The 22,614-nt window shown below is 47.5% G+C and overlaps 4 protein-coding genes across 4 annotated transcripts; 2 read left to right on the top strand and 2 right to left on the bottom strand.

The window, feature by feature from the left end:
- Positions 1-27: 27 nt before the first annotated feature.
- Positions 28-7,327, bottom strand: snx30 (sorting nexin family member 30). The gene is made up of 9 exons (XM_068752937.1): positions 7,052-7,327; positions 5,350-5,556; positions 4,351-4,461; positions 4,075-4,233; positions 3,553-3,742; positions 2,563-2,762; positions 2,246-2,335; positions 1,550-1,702; positions 28-1,423 (listed from the first exon to the last, which is right to left on the bottom strand). The coding sequence occupies exons 1-9, from the start codon at positions 7,190-7,192 to the stop codon at positions 1,346-1,348; spliced, it is 1,329 nt and encodes a 442-aa protein (XP_068609038.1). The 5' UTR covers positions 7,193-7,327; the 3' UTR covers positions 28-1,345.
- A 728-nt stretch (positions 7,328-8,055) lies between these two features.
- On the top strand, positions 8,056-9,862 carry inip (ints3 and nabp interacting protein). Its single transcript, XM_068752966.1, has 4 exons — positions 8,056-8,166; positions 8,555-8,651; positions 8,906-8,993; positions 9,096-9,862. Exons 1-4 carry the CDS (start codon positions 8,070-8,072, stop codon positions 9,192-9,194), a joined length of 381 nt encoding a protein of 126 aa, XP_068609067.1. The 5' UTR covers positions 8,056-8,069; the 3' UTR covers positions 9,195-9,862.
- Positions 9,863-9,893: 31 nt separating this feature from the next.
- LOC137908554 (coiled-coil domain-containing protein 106-like) lies at positions 9,894-11,612 on the bottom strand. The gene is made up of 4 exons (XM_068752965.1): positions 11,350-11,612; positions 11,091-11,270; positions 10,529-10,720; positions 9,894-10,445 (listed from the first exon to the last, which is right to left on the bottom strand). Exons 1-4 carry the CDS (start codon positions 11,396-11,398, stop codon positions 10,138-10,140), a joined length of 729 nt encoding a protein of 242 aa, XP_068609066.1. The 5' UTR covers positions 11,399-11,612; the 3' UTR covers positions 9,894-10,137.
- A 3,716-nt stretch (positions 11,613-15,328) lies between these two features.
- LOC137908521 (sorting nexin-18-like) lies at positions 15,329-20,802 on the top strand. The gene is made up of 4 exons (XM_068752932.1): positions 15,329-16,086; positions 16,364-16,657; positions 17,237-17,619; positions 20,334-20,802. The coding sequence occupies exons 1-4, from the start codon at positions 15,329-15,331 to the stop codon at positions 20,558-20,560; spliced, it is 1,662 nt and encodes a 553-aa protein (XP_068609033.1). The 3' UTR covers positions 20,561-20,802.
- Positions 20,803-22,614: the final 1,812 nt, after the last annotated feature.

Below are 22,614 nucleotides of genomic sequence, written 5' to 3'. Positions count from 1 at the left end.
CCCAGTTTGTGAAACTGCAACACCCGAATAACTATAAAGATTTGCATCTTTAAAAATGGACTCTCATGAGAATCACTTCAGGTCAAAAGAAAAAGAGCTTCCATGATGGCTGAGGGAACACAAAAAAATGCTTTTCAAATGACCCACGACGTTCGAGGGAACGCTCTCGGTTAAATTCATCGAACTGATTCAAAATCAGAACCTGCTAAATGAAGCAGCTTCAGCCGAGGTCAGACTTCTAGCAGAAACGGTTTAAGTTAACGGCCACATCAGCCGCATCACTAAGATCGATGCAAACGTGAAATCAAACGGAGGTCATGCAGTTCATGAAAAGTGCAATTCTGATTTGCAGAGATGTTTAATAGCAGTCTGCCCTTTAAATCCCCGAAGCAGCGGCCTGCCGAATTTACATTTGACTCGAAAATTATAACAATAATAATTCAGTTTTGATTTGTTTAAATGGAATAATTGACAGCGTACCATTAGAATCGCAAGTCAGTTCCATCTGTGCACAAATAAATATACAGAGAGAAAATACCACCAGTTTCAAATTAATATAAAACCTCAGCCTTTTGACCACCAGGTGGCGCTGCTACGCTGCCATCGAACTACATCATGTTTACCTCTATGGAGCAAGAATAAAAAACATATATATATATTCATTCTGCTCCGATCAAAAGGAAACTTCCTTGATGGAAAACATTCAACCAAGACAGCAACATGTGGTTTGGTCCGCCTCCGCTGCGCCTCCTGCTTCTCTCCGCCCACGTAAACGCCGTGTCACGAAGCTCTGATGTCACGAAGCTCTGATGTCACGAAGCTCAAGTTGATGTTAATAACAGGGAAAACAGAAAACCAGTGACGACAAGCATCCGACTTCATGAGTGGAAAATGTGCTGCATTTGGCGGCGTTGTTCCTCAGCAGTGTTCTGGTGGTTTACAGCGACAGGAAAAATTATTCTTAGTGACGCTCTTCTCTCAAAGTCGTTCTTCACACTTAAATGTGAGCATGAAGAGAGCAGACAGAAACTCTGCGATTATAGTTATTAAACACAAAAAGTATTGGCAACATATTGATCATTGAAAATCTGAAGTAGAAAAAGTCGATAAGAACAATGAAAAAAAGAAAAAAGAAAATGTCTGTACGTAGCTTGTCTCTCCTCTTTCCCAGCTGTCCTTGAATGCAACTTTCATTACCTCCTTTGCGCGCCAGACCTCCGGGAGGGAGACGACTGCCGTCCATGAAGCCGTCTCACCTGAGAACCGAGTCCGGCGGTGGTGAAACGCTTGGCGTGCGAGGGCGTGCGACACAGAGAGGAGGGCAAAGGCACGAGGACGAGTCGTTTCAGTTCGTCTCGCTCTCTTTGTCCTCAGTCTGTTTGTCCTGGAGGACAGTTATGAGCGACTCCCAGGCTGATTGGCACTGCAGAGATGGGGCTTCATTTAAATATCTCGGTTTCACACATGCACGTACGAACATTGCTCCATTGTTACTAAAACATGTGAATGCATATTTATTTATAGTATTCCAATCGGTTTTCTTGTGTACCTCTTCGTAGTTGCTGATGTTTTTGTCGGCCACGCCCGTCAGAAGGTTTCTGAAGTCTTGCCTCTTGTTGCTTTGCCAGCGCTCCCAGTCTGCTTTCAGGTCTGCGTTGAAGCACTCCACCTTATCCTGGCATTTCTCCACCTCCGCTGGAATCTACGTTGACAGAGGAAACTACAGCTACAGGGGCCTTCATGGGACATAATAAAGGGCTACAGAACTACAAGCACAGGGGAGGGGGTTTTAATCTCAAATCCTCATAATACTCTTTTGTAAAATTACTCTGTTGTGTTCACAAAATACATCGAACTACTTCATTGTGTATGAGAACGACATGTTCTTCTTTCTAGATCTAAATGTATTTCTAAATCTTCACATTTCATCCATTCTTTTTTTTTTTAGATCTACATGTTTTATTTCTAAAGCTAAGATTCTTATGTGAAAATAGAATTTGCTAAATAGTTACTGTAAAAGAAAATAACCACAATATCAAAACCAAGCTTTTGGAAACTCTATAATGTGGTACATTATGAAAGTACGATTACAGCACTAAATGTCCCACCGTGTGCTTTATGGACAGCAGGGGACACTTTAGGGAGGGAAAGACATCTGTCCAGTGAACTCCAGACGCAAACGGCACAATTTTACTGGGTAAGAGAAAGTTCACATTGAAAGGAGAGGAAGGAGCCGGCGGCTTACTGGCGTTCTCTCCTCCTGTTTGTGCAACACGGCTGCATCTAACCGACCCTCGTACTCCGCCTGGCTCTGATCGCGTTTCCTCAAAACATTCTGCAATCAACCAGAAAACATCGTCCGCCTGAGAGAGACAACTAAACAGCTGCACGACTGCGGACACAGAACACACCCAGGAGGGTCAAATAGAAACTGTCTTTCTATTCACACTCGATGTCAGCCGAACAACTATCCAGCTCCGCTCCAATATGAGAGGATGGAAACGTCTGTCATTAAAGCATCACCAGGGCTGTGAGGAGCGCGTCGAGCCTAAAGGAACTCGCCTTCATGGACTCTATGTAGAGCGTGTACTCTCTGAGAACGGGCAGGAAGTCCTGGGTCATGCGTTCGCTCTGGTCCTCCAGCCCTCTGCAGCGCGTCGTCACGCAGCCGGCCACGCCCTCTAGGGGGTGCTGCAGCTCCTCCTCCGACACCGCCCAGTCGGAGTACACGGTCCCGTACTCTCGCAGCTCCGTCAGGTACTCTGGTGAAGGTGAACGAAGGACTTCTCAATTGTACAGGTCTTGGATTTCAACCGAGAGCCTCGAGCAGGTGGTGACAGGAAGACGAGAGACAATAACAAGATCGGCTGTCACGTGAAGCCTGCCGTCTATCACCTCCCACAGCCCAAAGATCAACCCCTCGAGCCAGCGCCGGGTAAACCAACGCATGACATGTCACCAGCGGATCACAAGCGCAGTGGAGGTCAGCTGAGAGAGGGCGTAGAAACGCACCATTACAGTACTATTTACCTCCGACAAGGAGGCGATGTTTTTTTTGCCAGCATTGGTTTGTTTGTTTGTTTGTTAGCAACATAACTCAAAACGTTACGGATGGATCTCGATGACATTTTCAGGAAATGCTGGGAATGTTATCAGGAACAGATGATTGATGATGATCCAGAAGAGATCCTGGATTATGGATTGCTTTGCCATTTTTGTTAACATCGCAGTCAATAGAGCTTCAAAATTTGTTCAATATCTCGATTGATTATTGATTGTCATTTATGGCATTTGACACAGTCATGTAGGGTGGGGGCCGCTACCGTGCCACAGAATTTGATCCGGGATTGCGGATACTGTTGCGATCAGGATTTTTCAAAATATGCATTAAATTCAATCACCAAATATTACAGCCAATATGGACTATCATGAAAAATGTCTTCTGGATCTGATCCAGAATGTAGTCTGGACGTGCCTGCTAAGACTGTAGGTTGGTTGGATGGATGGATGGATGGATGGATGGACGGATGGACGGATCTCGTGGTCTGATACCTGACTGCTCTTTGATGATCCTCTGACTGATGCGGTCGATGGTTCCCAGCTTCTGGCTGAAAGTGTCCAGGTATTCCCCCATGGCGCTGAACTCGGCCGGCCGCGCTCGCAGCTTGTAGCCCCCGGCAACGTGCTTCACAGATTCGCCCACCTTGGTCAGCAGAGCCAGACCCTGGCGCTTGTTCAGGTCCTGGAGACACAGCAACAAGCAGCCGAATCACAAAACAGCCGCGATCATCAAATCCCGTTTGTGACGTGCTAAAGCCCTCCGCTACTCCTGGTGTTTTATTTACTGCAGTGTTTCATCACATTTCATGCTTTGATTTGTGCTTCATTTGATGTTTGTCCCCGCCCCCCCCCCCCCCACGCCCCCATTCTTGTCTCTCCTCGTTTTTCTGCTCCGATGACCTCATTCCAGTTGTGTCTCGACTGTTTACGGGCTAAATTAGTAGCTCGCATGATTAAACCGTTTCATTTGCATTATTACACAAAGGACGAGGCTCTACATCCGCCCTGTCTTACTTTGGCAGTGAGGAAAGCGTTGAGGTGGGGGTTGAAGGACAGGACAGGGTGGTCTGCGATTCGCTTCAGGAACTTGTCCAGAGCTTTCATCCTCGTCTCCACAAACTCCTCCGAAAAGCGATCGACCACGCCCTTCATCACAAACTTCTCCGGCAATGGCTGGAGATCAAAAAAAAGAATAAGAGACGGGCGAGGAGGAGAGCACCGTGTGGAGTAAGCGTCTCTAAATGGACGGGAGGACAGAACGTGGGCTGCATCGCGGCTCATTCGACCTACGGGGACGAGGTGGGTGGGTTGGCTGTCCTCCAACTTGATCCGCAGCCAGTCGAAGTCCTGGTAGCGGCGCCTCACACAGTACTCAGGCAGGTCGAACTCCACGCGTGTCGTCTGGACAAAAAAAAAAAGCACAAACAGGAGCACCTGCTGTGTGACCTGAGGGGGACACGGTGACTAACTAGAGCCCACCCGGAGCCTTCATTTGAAAATCATTAAAAAAAATGTTGCAATGGGTGGGGAGGGGGGGGTGTATTTAAAAATATCTTTTAAATATCTGTAAAAAAAAAAAATGTTTACAATAATTTTATTTTTGAATTTATTATATATCATTACTTCAAATTACATGTTTAAAGTTTACTTTATATATTCTATATATAGAATTAGAAGTTGTTTTTATTCATCGTAACTTGCATAGATCCTGGCTGTAGATATCTTGACTGAAACAGACGTTTTTATGATTTATGACTTATTTTATTCTGTCTGTTTGCTGCAGATTTTTAACCTCAGTGAGAATTTCATGCTGAAATAAAGGTTTCACGGACCTTCAAATAAAGCCGACGGCGATGCGCTCGCTAACTTCCTCTCTGACATTACAGTGTAAATACCTCCACCCAATTCTCTAAGTTAACACGTCGCGTTCATGCTGGGCTGTGATGTTTGTCTGGGGCCTCTGTGTGAAGTCATCACACAGCGCAGCTCTAATTGGACTCCTCCTTTCAGTAGAGGATGGAGAGGAAAAGACAGGAGGCGGAGCTTAAGTGGAGGAGATGAAGATGCTGAGGTTCTCCTTGGGAGTGTCCAGGTTGGATAGGATGAGACAATAAGAGGGACAGTGAAGGTTAGACGTTCTGGAGACGAGGTCAGAGAGGACAGACTTTGATGGTTTGGACATGTCCAGAGGAGAGACAGGGACTATATTAAATACAGTACAAGTAATCAGGTCGTCTAAAACATGCTCAACAACAACCATGCTAAACCTGACAGCAGCCAATGGCAGACCTTGGATGAGACTCTGTAGGTGATGAAGGTCTCCATGGTGGAGACGTGCTTCTTTGGGTCGTCAACTGTGACAAACAGGTCGCGGGTTTCTGTGGCGGCGAAGAGGTCGGGGTCGAGATCGTCGTCCAGCTGCAGCCTGTTGAACCGCGAGGACGTGGAGGAGGGGCTGGACATCTCAACCGGCGTGCCATTGGTCAGCCCTGCTTCCTGCGTGGACAGAGACAATGGACATATAAGATGCAGATGGCGTGGGAGGGGGGGGGGGGGGGTAAAGCTGCAAACAAAGAGCTGATAGATCGATGCTGAAGCTGCAGCAGCGGTTTCTCTGTGAACGGGCCCGTTGTTGCACCGAACGCGCCCCCCCCCCGATCGTCTCGCGCTGCCCGTCGCTCTCATTGGACGAGGGGACGAGGGGAGAGAGAGGCGGAGCATCTGTCAAACGGAGAGTCTAAATAAAAACATTCTGCATTGGGTGGAAATGAGTTCAGCAGTTTTTCTGCCTAATCCTGCAGACAAAGCAACAAACAAACGTGTTTCTAGACGTGTCACACATGAAGCTCTTCCGCCGCCGTCTGCGCACGTACGTTCAGTGATTTCAACAGAAACAAGTGGAGACAACAAAATTATCCAAACACAGCAAAAAAAAAAGGATTAGAAAAAGCTACCAGAAAGGCAACCGACGGGTGAAAATGTGCAAAGAGTCCATCATGCGGATCAAAAGAACCACCTTTTAGCCGTAGTTTAACAAAACACAGCACATTTAGAGCGAATGCTGAAGACGCCGTTCACAGGAACAGCAACCAGCCCAACGGTAAAGATGCATTTAGCCCGAAGTGAAACCGGAAGGTCGGGGAAATACAGGCAGGACTCCACGAGCATGTGTGCAAGTTTCCAATACAATCAGTGTGTCTCTCCTCCCCCCCCCCACACACACACACACACACACAGCTGCTGTAAGTGCTCTGTGTCCTCCATGAGGCTGTTAATCACAGCTCAGATTATTGCACTGTTTCATCTTTACAGCACTGTTAATAAACAGGACCATGAATATTACCCAGAGAGGCAGCTCCGCTTCATTCCATCGCTGGACGGAGCTGAAGCGGCGCCCTTTATGGCGCTAACAGATCGAGTGGCCACGTATAAAATTCTGTTCTTTTACAGCAAGAAAGTGAGACAGTTTCCATGATGGCAGGAGCTTGAAACTGAAGCCACTCACTGTAAATGACCAATATCTCACTAATAATACCTTTGCTGTTGTCATGGTGAAAAAATCTGTATAGACAAAGGTCAATTGACGTCATCCTCTACTTACAGACACGAGTTAATGTTCCTTCATATAGTAAAAGTTGTTCTGGTGAGACTAAGTCTAGAAATATATGTATAAACACAATTTCATGTTTGCTTTATCAGATTAGCAAAAGTCTGCAAAACAGACAATATGAAATGAAAACTCTATGAATCTATGAAAATTGTACACAATTCTCAAAGAAACGTGTAAAAAAAAAAAAAAAAAGAAACTTGCATAGTTGTTTACACTTTAAATAAAAAATCAATACTTTTGTTGCTTGATCTTTGAACCTTTAATTGATCAGAAACTGCATTCACCGACAGCGGCGTGCCTCCATTCTCACTCGGCGGTTTTTAGCACTGATCGCGGTGCCGCGCTGAATAACCCGGTAGAGTAAGTTGCGGTTCGGTTAACCGAGCTCGGTAGACTCGCCGTCTGCTCTGGGCGTACCTTGGCTCCTGAGAGCGGCTCCTCGGCGGCGGACAGCGGGTGGAGGATCTCCGCTATGGGCTTCTGCCCCGAGCTGGCCAGGCCTTTCGGAGCGCCGGCGCTCATCCTGGAGGAAGCCGGAAGACGTGACCGTGTATCGGTGGGAATGGCCGCCCGGCTCCCGGTGGCTCCGCGTCGGGTAAAGAAGGCTGTTTTTCACCGTTCGGTGGCTCATCAAACTGAGCACAACACCCGCTGGTTCGTCCAATGTCAGCTGACTTTTACTCTTAGTTCCGGATGTGAAACAACATGAACCCGGAAGTAAACATTATGGGTCACGTGACACAGGCAGCGAATGAAACAATTAGACCGTGCAGCGCAATGAGGATCCAAAGATCGTCAATTAGGACAATGGGTAACCCTATAATGAAAATACAAACCCTGTTCTCGTTTACCATCAATATTGATATCAATAGCTTGCATCGATACACTGAACATAAAAACTTCACTGTAGTATCATTTTACAGCAAAGCATATTAATAATTCTTAATCGCTGAACTGCTGTATTTTAAATACCTGGTGAAGAGCAAGTAATATTATATTATCATTCAGTTGCTAAACCAAAATAAGCGTTCGTGCTCAGATATATTGATCATTAAAAGCAGTCATTCGATAGGGGGGAACATATGGATCACCCATGTCGATAATCATCTCGAAATTAATTTTGTACGCTATTATAATTTGATGACAATGTGTTAAGTTTCTGGTCAAATTACTTCATTATTGAGGTACCGGTCTTGATTTTGACTTCCTACACATTTATAACACAACGACTACAAATAATAAATACTCGTCCATTTAATTATTTTAAGGCATATTATATATTTAAAAAAATCATCGCTAGCTTTCGTATCGCTGCGCTCGTCCGTGTGGCGCCCAACCGGAATTATGAACAGAGTGAGACCTCCCTCATTCCGCCCATCGCCGGTGGCTCCTGAGGCTAATGGTGGCGGGTCTGTTCCCTGCCACAGAGTTTCTGTTTGAACCATTTCGGACAGTCATCGTGTGTAACGTCATGGCGACTAATCCTCCAGGACAAGGTAATTATGTTCCATAAGTCCATTTAGTGCGGCCAGTCCGGGCTCCAGGGGCGGCCCGGCGAACCCTGGACCCCCTGAGCTCTGTGGGGCAATAGTCAATGCTAACAAGCTAATGTAGCTTCTGTAGCAGTGAGTCTTAAGATTTAGCTATTTAAAAACGAAATTTTATTCTGTAAAACGCAATATTTGTACATTTTTAAATGTAGAATTTTACGTCGTATTCCCCAATGTAATAAAAACATGTTTGCTGTAATTTAAAAACACAATAACTGCTGACTTCCGTGTGTCCCTTTAGCATTTTATTCTGCACCTTTATTTTCTGGCGACCACTTTAAACGTTCTCTTCTTTCCTCGTTGTCCTGTTTTTTCTTTCTCTCTTTCCGTTCAGCCTTCCCCAACAAGGCGCGGGTGGCGATCCTGGCTGAGCTGGAGAAGGAGAGGAGGAGGCTGCTGCAGAATCATTCCATAAACACACCTGGAGCCAGGTAGGGGACGGTGCACGGAGGACGTAGAGGGGAACGACGCAACAAATATGTCAAGTAGTGTTGTTGTTGTTGTTGTTGTTGTTTCCACCAAACACAAACGATCAGAGAATTGACATCCGGAAACTTCCTACTGTTGCCGCGTGCTTTGCCTGTCAGCCTCAAATGCAGTGGTGGTTGGATCATTTAGCCTCAAACTGCATGTTATATATCTGTAGATATATCTTCTTTAACCCCTTATTGTCTCGTTCTTTTAGTATCTCGCTGTCCAGGCCAAACATGAAGGAGTTCAGAGACAATGCAGAACAGCAGCACATCGCCGCTCAGCAGAAAGCTGCCCTGCAGGTAAGGAACACGGACGCTGCTCTGATTTACGCAAAGTACACAACGGAGTACCGTTAAAGGATGAGTTCCATTTCATTCAACGATGCGTGTCTCCTCTTGCAGCATGCGCACACACACTCGTCGGGATTCTTCATCACTCAGGACTCCTCGTTTGGGAACCTCATCCTCCCCGTTCTTCCACGCCTGGAGCCGGATTCTTGACCTCTTCACTTCAGCCACGAGACAAAAGCTCTGAAAGGACGTCTCCGTTTCCTCCGTGACGGACAAACAGTGACGTGTTGTGTCGTACGATCTGCGGAGAGCCAAGCTTTCATTTTGTTCACGCTAATTCGCCGAGCCACAACTTTAGGAACTCTTTGGATAAGATCCCAGATACCTTTGAAACATCCTGTCGGGGTCATCTGGGCTCTGAAAACCAATTCAAATCAGAAGAGGGTAATTCTGCTGCTGCCTTTCAGAGAATGCGTCGCGTGGCTTTAAGTTTTTTTGGGCATTGCGTCCAGTTTTTCCACATTTCTTTTGGATATGTGTCCATATTGAGGCGATAATGTTTTTGCCATCAGTCGTGTGTTTAATATTTTTTCTTGCAAATGTAAAAAAAAGGGGAGCAGAAGCCCTAAATGCATGGAATATGGCCACGTTCACACCATAGTAGGTTCTCGTCTTTTTCAGCATTAATTAGAACAAATCTCTGTTTTGAGAGCCTCATAATGAGATGTTTTATCTTAGTTGTCTGAATCGGGTTATCTATGCCGATCCACGGAGCATGAAGGGGACGCCTTCCCCTCTTTGATATGTTCTCTCTGTTCTCAGAATAAATTCTTGTAAATCTCGAGTGCCCCAGAAGCGTCGTTATTAAAAAACGGTAATAACTGGAGTCAAATATAAAACAAGTCGTGTATATTTTTATTTCATGAAATACTGGAAAACAGTATCTGAGGGTCACGAAAAACAAAAACACTACTTTTTCTTTCAATAGTCACAACATTGCACAAATGTTTCACAATCATACAGGGGGGGGGGGGGGGGTCACCAGGGAATGTGAATTATTTCTACATCCACAGCAGCAGCCATGTGACCAGAATGGAATGATCATCAGAAGATATCCGTGCTCCATCTTCACGCGCACGCGGCCTCTGAGCCGTCACTTCGACACAATGGGCAGCAGTTCTCCCTTTGCCTTCATCGTTTTGATCTTGGCCTTAATGCTGTCGTCCATCGCCTGCCGGCAGCGGTGGGCGTAGTGCGCCAGCGTCTCCTCCTTCTCGTTCCAAGGCGCCAGAGCCTGAAACAGCTCCGGGGCGGCCATGCTGAGCTCGGCTATGGCTGCCGTGCGGGAGATGGTGTTGCGGTCCACGCCCACCCGGTCGAAGGCTACCTTCATGGAAACACTGCGGCGGAACTCCTTCAGGGCGGCTACGTAGCGCGCTATCACGCCGACCACGTTTTTCACTGGAGGGGACACAAACAGGAAACGCAGTAAGACCGGCATCAGTCCCGGTGCGGGTGCGTCTTCCTTTGCGTCATGTCCTTACTCCTGACCCGGGGGCTTTCTCCATCTCTGCTCCTCTTGCTCCTCGGGGGCCGGTGGTGCTCCGGGGGGTGAAGCTCCATCTCCTCGAATGAGTCAAACATCGTTGGGGAATCAAAGCCTGCCACGTCCTCAGGAGACGCCGCCTGAGAACCTCCCGGCTCCATCTGATTGGAGAAGCGATGCAACCTTTTCTCTAGAACGAGGAAAGAGACCAAAAGATGACTCGGGTTTAATTAACATCTAGAGGAGAAACAAATATGAAGTATCTTTGTGGATTTCAGTCGGCCTATTCTATTAAGACTGAAATAAAAACTACACGACAGGCCTTCATTAAACTGTTGAAAGATAAACCCTTTTGGAAGTTGATCAGACGAAGCAGAGGATTCAGAACTTTGTTCATTTGTTAATGTTAGCATTGTGGGCGATGAATACTTTCCTTACACGTTATATTTCTATTAAGAAATTTAGCATAGAAGATGTGAGGAAAATAGATTTTATTTTATTTAGCGTGACGAGTTGCGAGTTGTATTTTGATTGATTTTGATTTTGATATCAGACGGTACCCGGCTGCAGCTTGTCCTGCAGGAAGTCGCAGATGAGCTCAGCCTTCTTGGTGATTTCGTGCTGCAGCAGCTCTTTGTCCTGCTTCAGACCGGAGACGATCTCTGCCATCTGCTGGTTGCGGCCGCGCTCTGCAAGCAGCAGCGCTTGTAGCCCCTCCAGCTCGCTCTGCCCCCCCGCAGCTTCACGAAGACGGCGAGCTTTATTCGATGCGACACAATGAATCGTTCAAAATGGTGCACATCTCTCCGCGCGTCGCACCTGAACCGTACCTGCGGTCCTCTCGGTAGTCTCTGTGGCGGAGCTGCATCTCTCAGACTGCTCTGCGGTCCCCGTCGTGCAGCTGCCTGCTCCTCCCAGCAGCTCCATCTCTGGGTCCGCGAGTCCCTCGCACCGCGGAGCCTGGGGGCTGGGTGCGAGGGCCGTGCCGGCGAACAGTGAAAGTGCGATTTGAGAGCGTGCGCTCAACGTCAGAGCAGCGTGCGACACGGCGCCGGTCTCCGTCGCCGCTGGCCCGGCCTGAGCTGCCTTCAAGGAAGGGTCAGCGTCTCCTGAAGGCGTTTCCTGCTTGATCTTCTTCCCAGAAAACACTCCTGCTGCCGCCCTGCGCCTTTTCCTGCACGGGCGGGGCTCGTAGTCACCGTCGTCGTCCGTAGTCGACGAATCGCATCGAGCGATGTCGAACAGGCGGCTACTGAACTCCTCTGCCTCTGATGCGCTACAAGAGAGGTCACATGGTGTCCTCACAGTTCCCTGGAAGATAAGAAAGCAGGCAGAGGGCATAACCGTAACGGTGCCAGCGGGGTTCAAACAGCTTGCGTTCCAAACTGGGGCACAAGGATCAACGTGGGACTTGTAGGATCCGCTCCTGCACCTGTGCTAGGCTAAAGCAGGATGAAGTTGGGATCTCTGCTGCATCAAAGTAGATGATTGTTTAGTTAAAAGTGTCTCTTACAAGGTAATCAGTCCACTCCAGATCGTCCATGCTAAGCGTGTATAGAGGCCCACTTTAGGAGACAGGCATTTGAGCACTTCCAAAACTGCTACCAAATTGACACCATTTCTGTGACTGTAAAACCGATTTTTCATTTCAAACAAAAATAACTTCATTCTTGAGCCTTAAAAGGTCAGATCGCCTGACTCAGCATTGCTGGTAATGACGTGATCTCCACACACAGGATGTGTTTAAAATAATCCTGCGCTGGATGGACTACGTGACGCTGTTGAAAGAAATCCTTTTATCGAGTCAGTGGTAGGAGAGATTAACATTTTAATATGTCTGTAACACGACACTATAAAAGGGATTAAATTACTGGAACTAGTTTAGGAGAGCGTCTCGGTGTCTTTTCAAAGAGCTAAAGTTCTACCTGAACACAAATATTTTCTACCTTATTAGCAGGACGCCCGCCAACAAACCTCTCCTGACTGGCATTGGCTAAGCCTCTGGAGCCGTCGCCATGGTCACCGAGGGGCCAGTGGTAGGCATGCCCAGCTCCACAACTCCACACCGCCACAGGTATGCTGCTGCTGTTGCTACGGGAACTAGGTCCGGGTGTCAGCACGGTCCCATCGGAGCCACGGGTGAGGCGCTGCAGGCTGGGGATGAGGCTGCAGATGGTTCCGTGGCTGTGAGCCCAGCGGACGAGATTACTCAGGCTGTCAGAGTCGGTCTGAAGCAGGCTGGACATGATGGAGCCCCGGGGGGGGGGGGGGGGGGGAGAGAGAGACGAGAGGATCTGCAGCCTCTGCAAAAGGGTGGGAGTAGTACAAAAATGGCTTCATTTTAAACTCTTCTCTGAAAACAAATGAGATCAGCACAAACGCAGCAAAGGTGTTTACAAAAAAAAACACACATCACAAGGCTCAGATCTACGCGAAGAAATTCATTTAAAGCAGGACGAATAATCATAATCATTTAAGAAATCGCTTGATCGTCTTTACATTTTCAAACGGGATGGAGTCAAAACCAAACAAAGCTGCAGAGCAACACGTTGGGGCAGCGACAGTAAGTTATGACGTACCAAGGCTGACCTTAAAACGTCTTATTTTGTTCAAGCCAAAGTATAAAACACATCTAAAAAAAGGGATTCAGTCATGCATGACAGAGAAAAACGTTGTACATACTATGTGTCTTTTTAATGTATTGTTATTTTGCATCAAGTTAGTCATTTAATATTAGTTTTATTTGTATTGTTAAATGTCGATGATTTATGTACGAAGGACTTTCAACGGAAACAAGACCGCAAGGGCTTTTTTGAAATGCTCCTCTTAGACAGGATGTTTGACTTTATTTGTACTGTAATACATGCTACTGTGTGACTGTACTTGTACTGTAATACATGCTACTGTGTGACTGTACTTGTACTGTAATACATGCTACTGTGTGACTGTACTCTAACATTCTATCTCATAAATATATTCATCATCATCATCAAAGACATCAAATCATATCACAGAAACAGCTCTTAGCATGACGACGACATAACAGCTAAACCCTGCGAGCAACTCCCGGCTCGCCAGGAATAAACACAACAAAACAATACTCATGTTTACCTTTTTATTTTGAAGTGCTGTATTTAGTCCAGTCTCGTTTCACGTATTCACGTCGTCCACGTTCATTACTTCACAAAGGTGCGTCCATCTTGCTTGTCACGCTAATTAGCTCTGCTTCGATATCATTGATTTCATTACAGATGCGGAGCAACAGCGTTTGTTTATGAAAATAAATGCATTCTTTGTCTGGAAGGTCTAACGTCGCTAGAATAAACCGTGAATGCCGCATTACTGCCACCACCTGGACAGGAGGACGAATGCTGTCTCCTTCCACCTTGGAGTGTAACAGTGACCTCTAGTGGTCCCTGTGTTGTAACAGCAAGTGATCAATTCATTAATTCATGAATATAATATAATGTAATTATTATATTATATTATATTATATTATATTTTATTTTATTTTATATAGTATATTATTATAGAGATATTATAGAATAGTATAGTATAGTATAGTATAGTATAGTATAGTAAGTATAGTATAGTATAGTATATTATATTATATTATATTATCGATAGGCGATTTCAACTGGATCTGTTTCCTCAGGTATTAAAGACAGATAGAACAAATCCTTTTGGGTTTTTTTAAAAATCTGGATAATATCCGCAATCTGGATCCGATCCGATTGAAATTCAGTGGTGAGATCGAGTTCCCCGCCCTACATGACTGTGTCAAAGTCCATAAACAATAATAATAAATAATTAACTGAGATATTGAGGAACATATATTTGAAGGTCCATTTACTGCAATGTTATTGAAAATGTCAAACTGATTCGGAATCCAGAATGTCTTCTGGATCATCACCAAAATGTAATAATCTGTTCCTGTTCACATTCCCAACATTTCCTCAAAATGTAATCAAGATCCGCGTTTTGAGTGATGTTACTAACAGTTAGAAAAACAGATAAACGCTGCGCAAAAACACAACCTCTATTGCGGAGGTCATAATAATAATAATAATGATAAAATACTAATAAAAATACTAATAATAAAATAATTATTATATAATAATTATTATAATATACTGATAATTATACTACTACTACTATTACTAATAACATGATAAAATAATAATAATAATAATAATAACATAATAATGATAATGATAACAATAATAATAATAATCGTCATCATGATAAATGAATGAACTCTACATAATTCGATGATTTACATGACGCTGTTCCGATGGAGCTTCAGACTGCGGGTTTTTTCCACGCGTGACTTCAGAGACTTCACTGAACGCGCTCCTCGCTCCGCCCTCCGTTACTCAGCCAGTCTCCTACGTGTTCAGACCGGAGCGCATCGGGGAGAGGAGGTGGAAGAGAAGCGGCTTTCCCCCCCCCCCCCGTCTCTGATCTGTGCGTCTCCGCTTTAAACTCCGGCAGGTAACTCACCTGAGAGACATCCCCTCTCCGACGGTGCGTTCCTTTGCGTTCCCCGACTTGGATTAAGTTCTGCATGGAAACAAATGTTACTTGAACCCGCAGAGAGGAGGTGGGTGTCGGATACGCGGCTGTGTTTTCTGGTTCTTTTTCTATACAAGCTTGACCCCCCCGTTTACGTGCTCCAGGGACATTTCAAGGGAATAAGAAAAGAGGAAGAGGGAGGAAATTTTTTGGGGCAACTTTGCAGTGACGTGGAGACGGAAAAAAAAAAAGGGTCTGAAGCGATCGAGGTTTAAATAACATCATGGCGTTGACGGCCAGAGTGCTGTACGACTTCCACTCAGAAAACCCGGGGGAGATCTCCATAGCGGAGAACGAGCTGGTGACTCTGCTCAGCGAGGAGGAGCAGGACGGCTGGCTGGAGGGGGAGAACAGCAGGGGGGAGGCAGGCCTCTTCCCTGCCTCCTACGTGGAGATCATAAAGGACCACATCACCTCCAGCGCCAGCAACAATGGCTTTTCCACAGGCAAAAACAAAGGCCACGCCTCCAGCAGCGCCTCCTCGGACACCCGGTCTCAACGGGGAGTCGGTGCCGGCAGCGGCGGAGGAAGCTTCCACACCAGTCAAGGCAGCGATGACGACTGGGACGACGACTGGGACGACGGTTCTCCCGCCGCCAATGTGCCCCAGGGCCTGGGCAGCGTCCCCCCCGTGCACCCGGTGACCTCGTCCCTGCCGGCGCGCCGTCAGAGCGGCCGGCAGCATCAGCACCGGCAGCAGGCCAAGAGCTCGGCGACGGTGGGGAGGAACCTCAACAGGTTCTCCACCTTTGTCAAGTCCGGAGGGGAGGCCTTCCTGCTCGGGGAGGCGTCTGCTTTGGTGAAGGACGGCGACCGGATCTGCGTGGTGATGGGGAAGCACGGCCCCGAGTGGCAGGAGGACCCGTATCCGTTCACCTGCACCATCGATGACCCCACCAAGCAAACCAAGTTCAAAGGCATGAAGAGCTACATGTCCTACGGGCTGACTCCGACGCATACCGACGTACAGGTCAACCGCAGGTACGCCGTCTTCCTCCTGCTGTCCCTGCTCTTCCTCCCTGGCATCCTGACCGGACTGTCCAGCCCCCACTTTCTTGAAATATCCTGTTCCGGCAATCTTTCGTGCAGAATGCCAAAAATAGTCCTCAGGAATCTCCCCCTTTCTTTCTAAAAACTCCTGCTCGAACTTCTCACCTTCATTCTGTCAGCAGATTTGTCATTTCAAAACTTGCCCCATCTCACTTTCCATCTCCCCGCAAGCCCTCCACCCCCGACTCACCTTCCGTCTTCCCCGCAGGTACAAGCACTTTGACTGGCTGTACGGCCGGCTTGTGGAGCGTTTCCCGGTCATCTCGGTGCCCCACCTGCCGGAGAAGCAGGCCACCGGCCGCTTCGAGGAGGACTTCATCTCCAAGCGGAGGAAGGGGTTGATCTGGTGGATGAACCACATGACGACCCACCCCGTGCTGGCACGTTGTGATGTTTTCCAGCATTTCCTGACATGTGGGGTCGACGAGAAATCCTGGAAGCAGGGCAAGAGGAAGGCAGAGAGGGATGAGCTGGTCGGAGCCAATTTCTTCCTGACAATCAGGTAGGAGGTTGAATTTGGGGCTGAAATAAATGGAGGACAATGATTATTGGTGTAAATCACAGCAAAAGGGGGACTGAGGTGCTCGGTGGAGGTCTGTCCTCTCCGATTGCTATTCTAGTTTTTTTTTTATTGAGGTCTTTTGACATGTCTCTTAGCAGTATATATATCCCTGAAGTCCCGCCTCCCTCAGACCGGACACGAGGAAGGCAAACGCGTCATTGCACATCGCGAGTCAAGTCCGCTGAGTCCACGTTTGGATTCGCAGCGCTTATCGGGACTAATTATGTAGCCTGTCATTAAATATGACGCGTTCCAGGCACATCAAAGGTGTAAATATCAGGAATGCACAGGACTTATTCGCCCTTTAGAGAGACGCCGTTATCAGTTTCCATGTGTGGTAACTGAAATCTTTCATCGTAAGGAGTGCCTGAGACGAGAGGTGTCGAGGCGCATGCTGCCCTCGCACGTTCGTGCAACATGTCGGGTGCAGCGCTTGAATTGAGCCGAACGCAAGTCGTACAAAAGAAAGTCGTACATCTTTTCTTCTTCTTCTTCGTCCTCTTCTATTATTTCACGTAGCACACCTGCCGTTCCCCTGGACCTCCAGGAGGTGGAGAGCAAGATCGAGGGCTTCAAGACCTTCACCAAGCGGATGGACGAGTACAGCGTGGTCGTCAACACGACCATCAATGAGTTTGCCCGCAAACAAGTGACGGGCTTCAAGAAGGAGTACCAGAAAGTGGGCCAGGCCTTCAAACTCTTGGCGCAGGCATTCGAGTTGGACCAGCAGGCCTACTCGGTGAGCCTGAACAAAGCCATCACCAGCTCCGGCGAGGCCTACGAGGCCATAGGAGAGTACTTTGCCGAGCAGCCACGCCAAGACTTGGATCCCATTTCTGACCTGCTGGACCTGTACAGAGGACACCTGGCCAATTTCCCCGACATCGTCCACGTGCAAAAAGGTGGGACAGAGTGTGTGTGTGCGTGTGTGTGTGTGTGTTCATCTATGGAAGAGTTTAGGTCTTTAGGTGTGGATCGTAAATGTCAGACCTCCCGTTCAGTGATACAGAGAGCAATGATAAAAGCACCAACTGAGAGCGCAGACCTCCCCCAAGCAGCTCATTCCCCTCTTAATTGGATTTACACCGTCCACATGCTGATCTGGATCATCATCAAAAGGTTCTCGATTGTTCTTATCTTTATACACCATAAATGGAGCTTCATTGATAAAATGTCATCTTTTTTTCCTGACCTCATTCTGGATCAGAGTCCAAAGACATTTGGCACCATAATGCATCAGGCCCCTTTATGACTGGGATTTTTGGTGAGTGAATTCAATGCATATTTTGCAAGATATATTTTGTTTTTTTAAAGCCTCCATTATCAATAAAGGGAAAATCCAGTTTTGTTTGTATGACGAAAGTATCCTCAATCTGGATCCCATCCGGAAATTCGGTGGGAAGATAGCGGTCTCCATCTTACATCATCGGTCAATAATCAACCGAGATATTGAGGAACACATCTTGAAGCTCCATTGACTGCAATGTTAATGGAAATTAAAATCTCTCCTTGATCATCAGCAACATTTAATCATCTGTAACCCTTAATCCTTAATCCCGACATTTTCTGAAAATGTCATCAAGATTTTTCTGTAACATTTTGAGTTATCTTGCTAACAGTCAGACAAACAAACCAACGTCGGTGATTACTTACCCCCCACCAAGAACTGTCCCAAATTTAGGATCTGGCATACATCTCCTCACAGGAAGGTTAGAGGTCGGAGGGGGGGGGGGGGCTTGAAGTGCTGGCAGGAAGTGAGGCCTCCGCAGGGTGGAGAAAGAGGAATTCGTAACAGCGCAAGGTCTTTCTCTCCGTTTCCACTCTCGCAGGCGGCGTAATCTCCTCTGACACAAACAGCTCTTTCATTTTTGTTTGCGTTAGAAAAGCATTCTGTTTCCAGAGGCCCCTTGAGGGCTGCAGCTTTCCCCCCCCCCCCAATTCATCACGGCTGCAAAAAAAAAAAAAGGGCGCAACAATGCAGCGGGCCCCGGATTCAAACATCTGTTCCCAGTTACCGAAATGCTGCGTCAGTCTGGGCTGAAAGCCGAAACCCACGGCCAGGCCATTGTAACGCTCTTGGTACTGCGAGAGCCTGCATTTGCGCCCTGGAAAAAACACAGACGTGCACAAAGGAGTTGCAGAGGAGTTGGCTTGTGAGTTCCGTGCAGGTTGGGAGGAGGGAGTCGCTCCTGGCACACAAACGTCCTGACGTTTGCCAAAACCCAGAGGCGCTGTTCTCTCCGTGCGATCGCAGCGCGTAACTCTAGAAACGCACTCTGAATCCCAGCAGGCTCGGAGACGTGCGTCGTTTTGCACCCTTTCCTCTGCCGCGCTGGAAAACAATGAAATGATCTGGGAATGTTGGGAACGTTAACCAGAAACAGACGATTACATTTTGGCGATGATCCAGAAGAGATCCTGGATTCTGGATCCCGTTGAAATCTTCAGTAGCATTGCAGTTAATGGAGCTTCAACATTTGTTCCTCAAATGGGGGGGGGGACTGAGGTGCTTGGTGGAGGTCTGTGCTCTAATGGTGTTTTTCTAATTTGAAATCGGATGACATCCAATGGGTCATGGATCAGAGGGAACTTGACCAACCTTAACCTAAACTATTTAAACTCATCTTAACTCTCAAAACTAAACATATGAGTTTAATGTCCGGGAGGGAAACACGCCCACAAACGAACGTTAACATCAGGGCTGACTTTCCACCAGCCAAATTGAAATCAGACATTTCCTCCTGCTTGCATGATGCTTTTTTTTTTTTTTTACGTTTATGAATTATACAAAGGGAGTCGTTGAGATCATCAGTCTGAGATAAAAGCCGGGGCTACAATCCGTCACGGCTGCCAGAACGCGTCTCCACCAAGCCGACGACCAGTGTAGTCACTTTATCACACGCAGGATTGTGAATAATCCCCAGGGAGAGGCAGCTGATGGGACGTGTTCACACTAGTGCAAATATTTGAGAAATCTGCATTCGGCACGCGGCTTCCAGTCATGTTTAGTATCGCAACGAACTCACAGCGCGGTGACAGGAAGTCACCAAAGGAGACAAACCAGGGAAGCATCTACAGGTCTTAAGGTGGGGATGACCTACAAATCGGCACGGAGCGGCCGGTTCTGTCCGTCAGGTCCGAAGGCTGCATCTGATTTGAATGAGGAGACATTCCTGGGCCTGCTCTGCTGTGTTGTCCCGGGACTGCAGGAATGCAAAGTCTCAGGATTAGCCCCCCCCCCCCTCCTCTTTCCTTCTCACTCACTTGGTAGAAAGGAGGAGGCATAAGAAGAGGAAGAGGGGAGGGTGGCGTTTTACACGAGAGCCACGGAGACGGAAAGGAAAGCCAACAGCACGAGAGTTCACTTTGACTTTGAGAACATGAACATGCAGCCGCTCCGATGTTACCAACATGGCGGCAACACAGTAAAGCGCTTCCGGTCCCCTTAGTGGCCGTTGTTGTCTTATGTCTTATGTCTTTAGCTTCTTATTACCCCAACAGACCAGGATAGACTCACAAATTTAAGGCTCGTGCCTTTCGGTCTCATTTTGATTTGCAGCCTCGCTCCCATTTGAATTGCTCGTCTCCCCCCCCCCCCCCCCCATCGTTTTCCCAGGTGCTCTTACCAAGGTGAAAGACTGTCCCAAGAAGGAAGGCGAGCTCCACGACCGCTGCAACATCATATCCTGCGCCACGCTGGCCGAGATCCAGCACTTCCACCGGACGCGCGTGCGAGACTTCCGCTCGCAGATGCAGCATCACCTCCGCCACCAGATCAGCTTCTTCCAAAAGATCACCGCAAAGCTGGAGGACGCCCTCCAGAGATATGACGATGTCCAGTAGGACGAGGAGGAGAAAACCGAGAAGTTGGACTTAATGACATCCCCCCCCCCGCCGGCTGTTAATGGTGAACTTCTTAATGTGGTTTGTGGGAGAAAGATATTTGATGTGGTGGATCCTGGGCGTGGTGTAAGAAATAAACCACCGTATTTAAAATATGGGACGGCAGACTGACGGCTCCCCGGACGATCTGGATGGCTCTGGTGAATGCACCAGTAAACCTGGCTCTGGTGAATGCACCAGTAAACATGGCTCTGGTGAATGCACCAGTAAACAGGGCTCTGGTGAATGCACCAGTAAACAGGGCTCTGGTGAATGCACCAGTAAACCTGGCTCTGGTGAATGCACCAGTAAACATGGCTCTGGTGAATGCACCAGTAAACATGGCTCTGGTGAATGCACCAGTAAACATGGCTCTGGTGAATGCACCAGTAAACCTGGCTCTGGTGAATGCACCAGTAAACATGGCTCTGGTGAATGCACCAGTAAACAGGGCTCTGGTGAATGCACCAGTAAACATGGCTCTGGTGAATGCACCAGTAAACATGGCTCTGGTGAATGCACCAGTAAACCTGGCTCTGGTGAATGCACCAGTAAACAGGGCTCTGGTGAATGCACCAGTAAACAGGGCTCTGGTGAATGCACCAGTAAACATGGCTCTGGTGAATGCACCAGTAAACCTGGCTCTGGTGAATGCACCAGTAAACCTGGCTCTGGTGAATGCACCAGTAAACATGGCTCTGGTGAATGCACCAGTAAACCTGGCTCTGGTGAATGCACCAGTAAACCTGGCTCTGGTGAATGCACCAGTAAACATGGCTCTGGTGAATGCACCAGTAAACCTGGCTCTGGTGAATGCACCAGTAAACATGGCTCTGGTGAATGCACCAGTAAACATGGCTCTGGTGAATGCACCAGTAAACATGGCTCTGGTGAATGCACCAGTAAACAGGGCTCTGGTGAATGCACCAGTAAACATGGCTCCCTGCAAACATCCTGCAACGCAGCAGGACTGCAGCGATATGAAAAACAGCTGCTCTGAATAAATCCAGACTTCCTCTCCATTCCCGCCTTTGGAGTCACGTGAGCTTCCCAGTGCGCCGGCACTTTACAGCGACCCCCCCCCCCCCCCCCCCCCCCCATCTGGAGCACAGACTGAAGTTAAAACTGATTTCGTTATATAAATACAGGACTGTGGCACGGTGGTACCGGGTTCAAATCCCGTCCGTGAGGAGTTTGGAAGTTCTCCAAAAGTCATACCATTTCGGTGAATTCATTACCCCAAATTGTCAGTAGGCGTGAGTGGGTTTGATTGTTTGATTTGATTGTGTGCCAGCGATTTGCTGGCGACGTGTCCAGGGTGTTCCCCACCTGGACACGGGATGGGCTCCAGCAACTCCCGGGACCCGCGAGGCGGATAAAGCGGCTGTAGACGAGACGATTGTCTCCTCTACAAGAAAATGGATGGATGGGTTTGTGTCTGTTTCTACTTGAATCACCTCTTCAGTATTGTGTTTTGGCAGTAGGCGAGGGCGGGGGGGGGGGGGGGGGGTAGTCACCGTTCAATCAGCATGGATTGTTGTTACAGCCTGGAATTTGAACTCCTAATGCCGGACATTTCACACAGCTCACATTTCTGCCGCATTGCCTGACAAGACAAATATTGACGAGGTGTATTTCTTTAATGGATTCCCTGCTTGTTGCCGGAAGCAGCTCCACAGTTATCCGGTTTTCTACCGTCTGTTTGCTTTGCCTTCGTGTGGGCAGTCTGAGAGGGGGCAGACATTTAAGGTTGATGGATGCTTCCTGGCGTTAAACCTTCGAACGCAGGTCACCTAGATTTGAAGCCACTGTGTGACGATTTATCTCATTATAGCATATTTCAAATTCTTCTGGTGGATTATGACTATTTTTATTTTTTTTAAACTGAGAAATCTTATAATTGTGTATGTCTAAACCCCATTCTTAAGTTGGCTCAATGATACCGTCTTTTTTTGATACATTTTTTGATGTATTTCACATTTTAAACAATAAGTGTCCAAAAATATGTTCATAGA

This window comes from Brachionichthys hirsutus, chromosome 19 (genome assembly GCF_040956055.1).
Source record: "Brachionichthys hirsutus isolate HB-005 chromosome 19, CSIRO-AGI_Bhir_v1, whole genome shotgun sequence".
In the NCBI taxonomy this organism is placed as follows: domain Eukaryota; kingdom Metazoa; phylum Chordata; class Actinopteri; order Lophiiformes; family Brachionichthyidae; genus Brachionichthys; species Brachionichthys hirsutus.
Note: the sequence above shows the minus strand (reverse complement) of the source record. Positions and strands in the feature narration are given on the sequence as shown.

Coding starts and splice junctions, on each gene's coding strand:
- snx30 (XM_068752937.1), bottom strand. CDS start 7,192: ATGAGCGCCGGCGCTCCGAAAGGCCTGGCCAGCTCGGGGCAGAAGCCC. Junction 4,234..4,350: donor AACCCACCCACCTCGTCCCC/GTAGGTCGAATG, acceptor TTTGATCTCCAG/CCATTGCCGGAGAAGTTTGT. Junction 2,763..3,552: donor GATCATCAAAGAGCAGTCAG/GTATCAGACCAC, acceptor CACCTTCACCAG/AGTACCTGACGGAGCTGCGA.
- inip (XM_068752966.1), top strand. CDS start 8,070: ATGGTGGCGGGTCTGTTCCCTGCCACAGAGTTTCTGTTTGAACCATTT. Junction 8,652..8,905: donor ATAAACACACCTGGAGCCAG/GTAGGGGACGGT, acceptor TCGTTCTTTTAG/TATCTCGCTGTCCAGGCCAA. Junction 8,994..9,095: donor AGCAGAAAGCTGCCCTGCAG/GTAAGGAACACG, acceptor CTCCTCTTGCAG/CATGCGCACACACACTCGTC.
- LOC137908554 (XM_068752965.1), bottom strand. CDS start 11,398: ATGCAGCTCCGCCACAGAGACTACCGAGAGGACCGCAGGTACGGTTCA. Junction 11,271..11,349: donor GGACCGCAGGTACGGTTCAG/GTGCGACGCGCG, acceptor GTCTTCGTGAAG/CTGCGGGGGGGCAGAGCGAG. Junction 10,446..10,528: donor AGAAAGCCCCCGGGTCAGGA/GTAAGGACATGA, acceptor TGTCCCCTCCAG/TGAAAAACGTGGTCGGCGTG.
- LOC137908521 (XM_068752932.1), top strand. CDS start 15,329: ATGGCGTTGACGGCCAGAGTGCTGTACGACTTCCACTCAGAAAACCCG. Junction 16,087..16,363: donor GACGTACAGGTCAACCGCAG/GTACGCCGTCTT, acceptor TCTTCCCCGCAG/GTACAAGCACTTTGACTGGC. Junction 16,658..17,236: donor AATTTCTTCCTGACAATCAG/GTAGGAGGTTGA, acceptor TATTTCACGTAG/CACACCTGCCGTTCCCCTGG.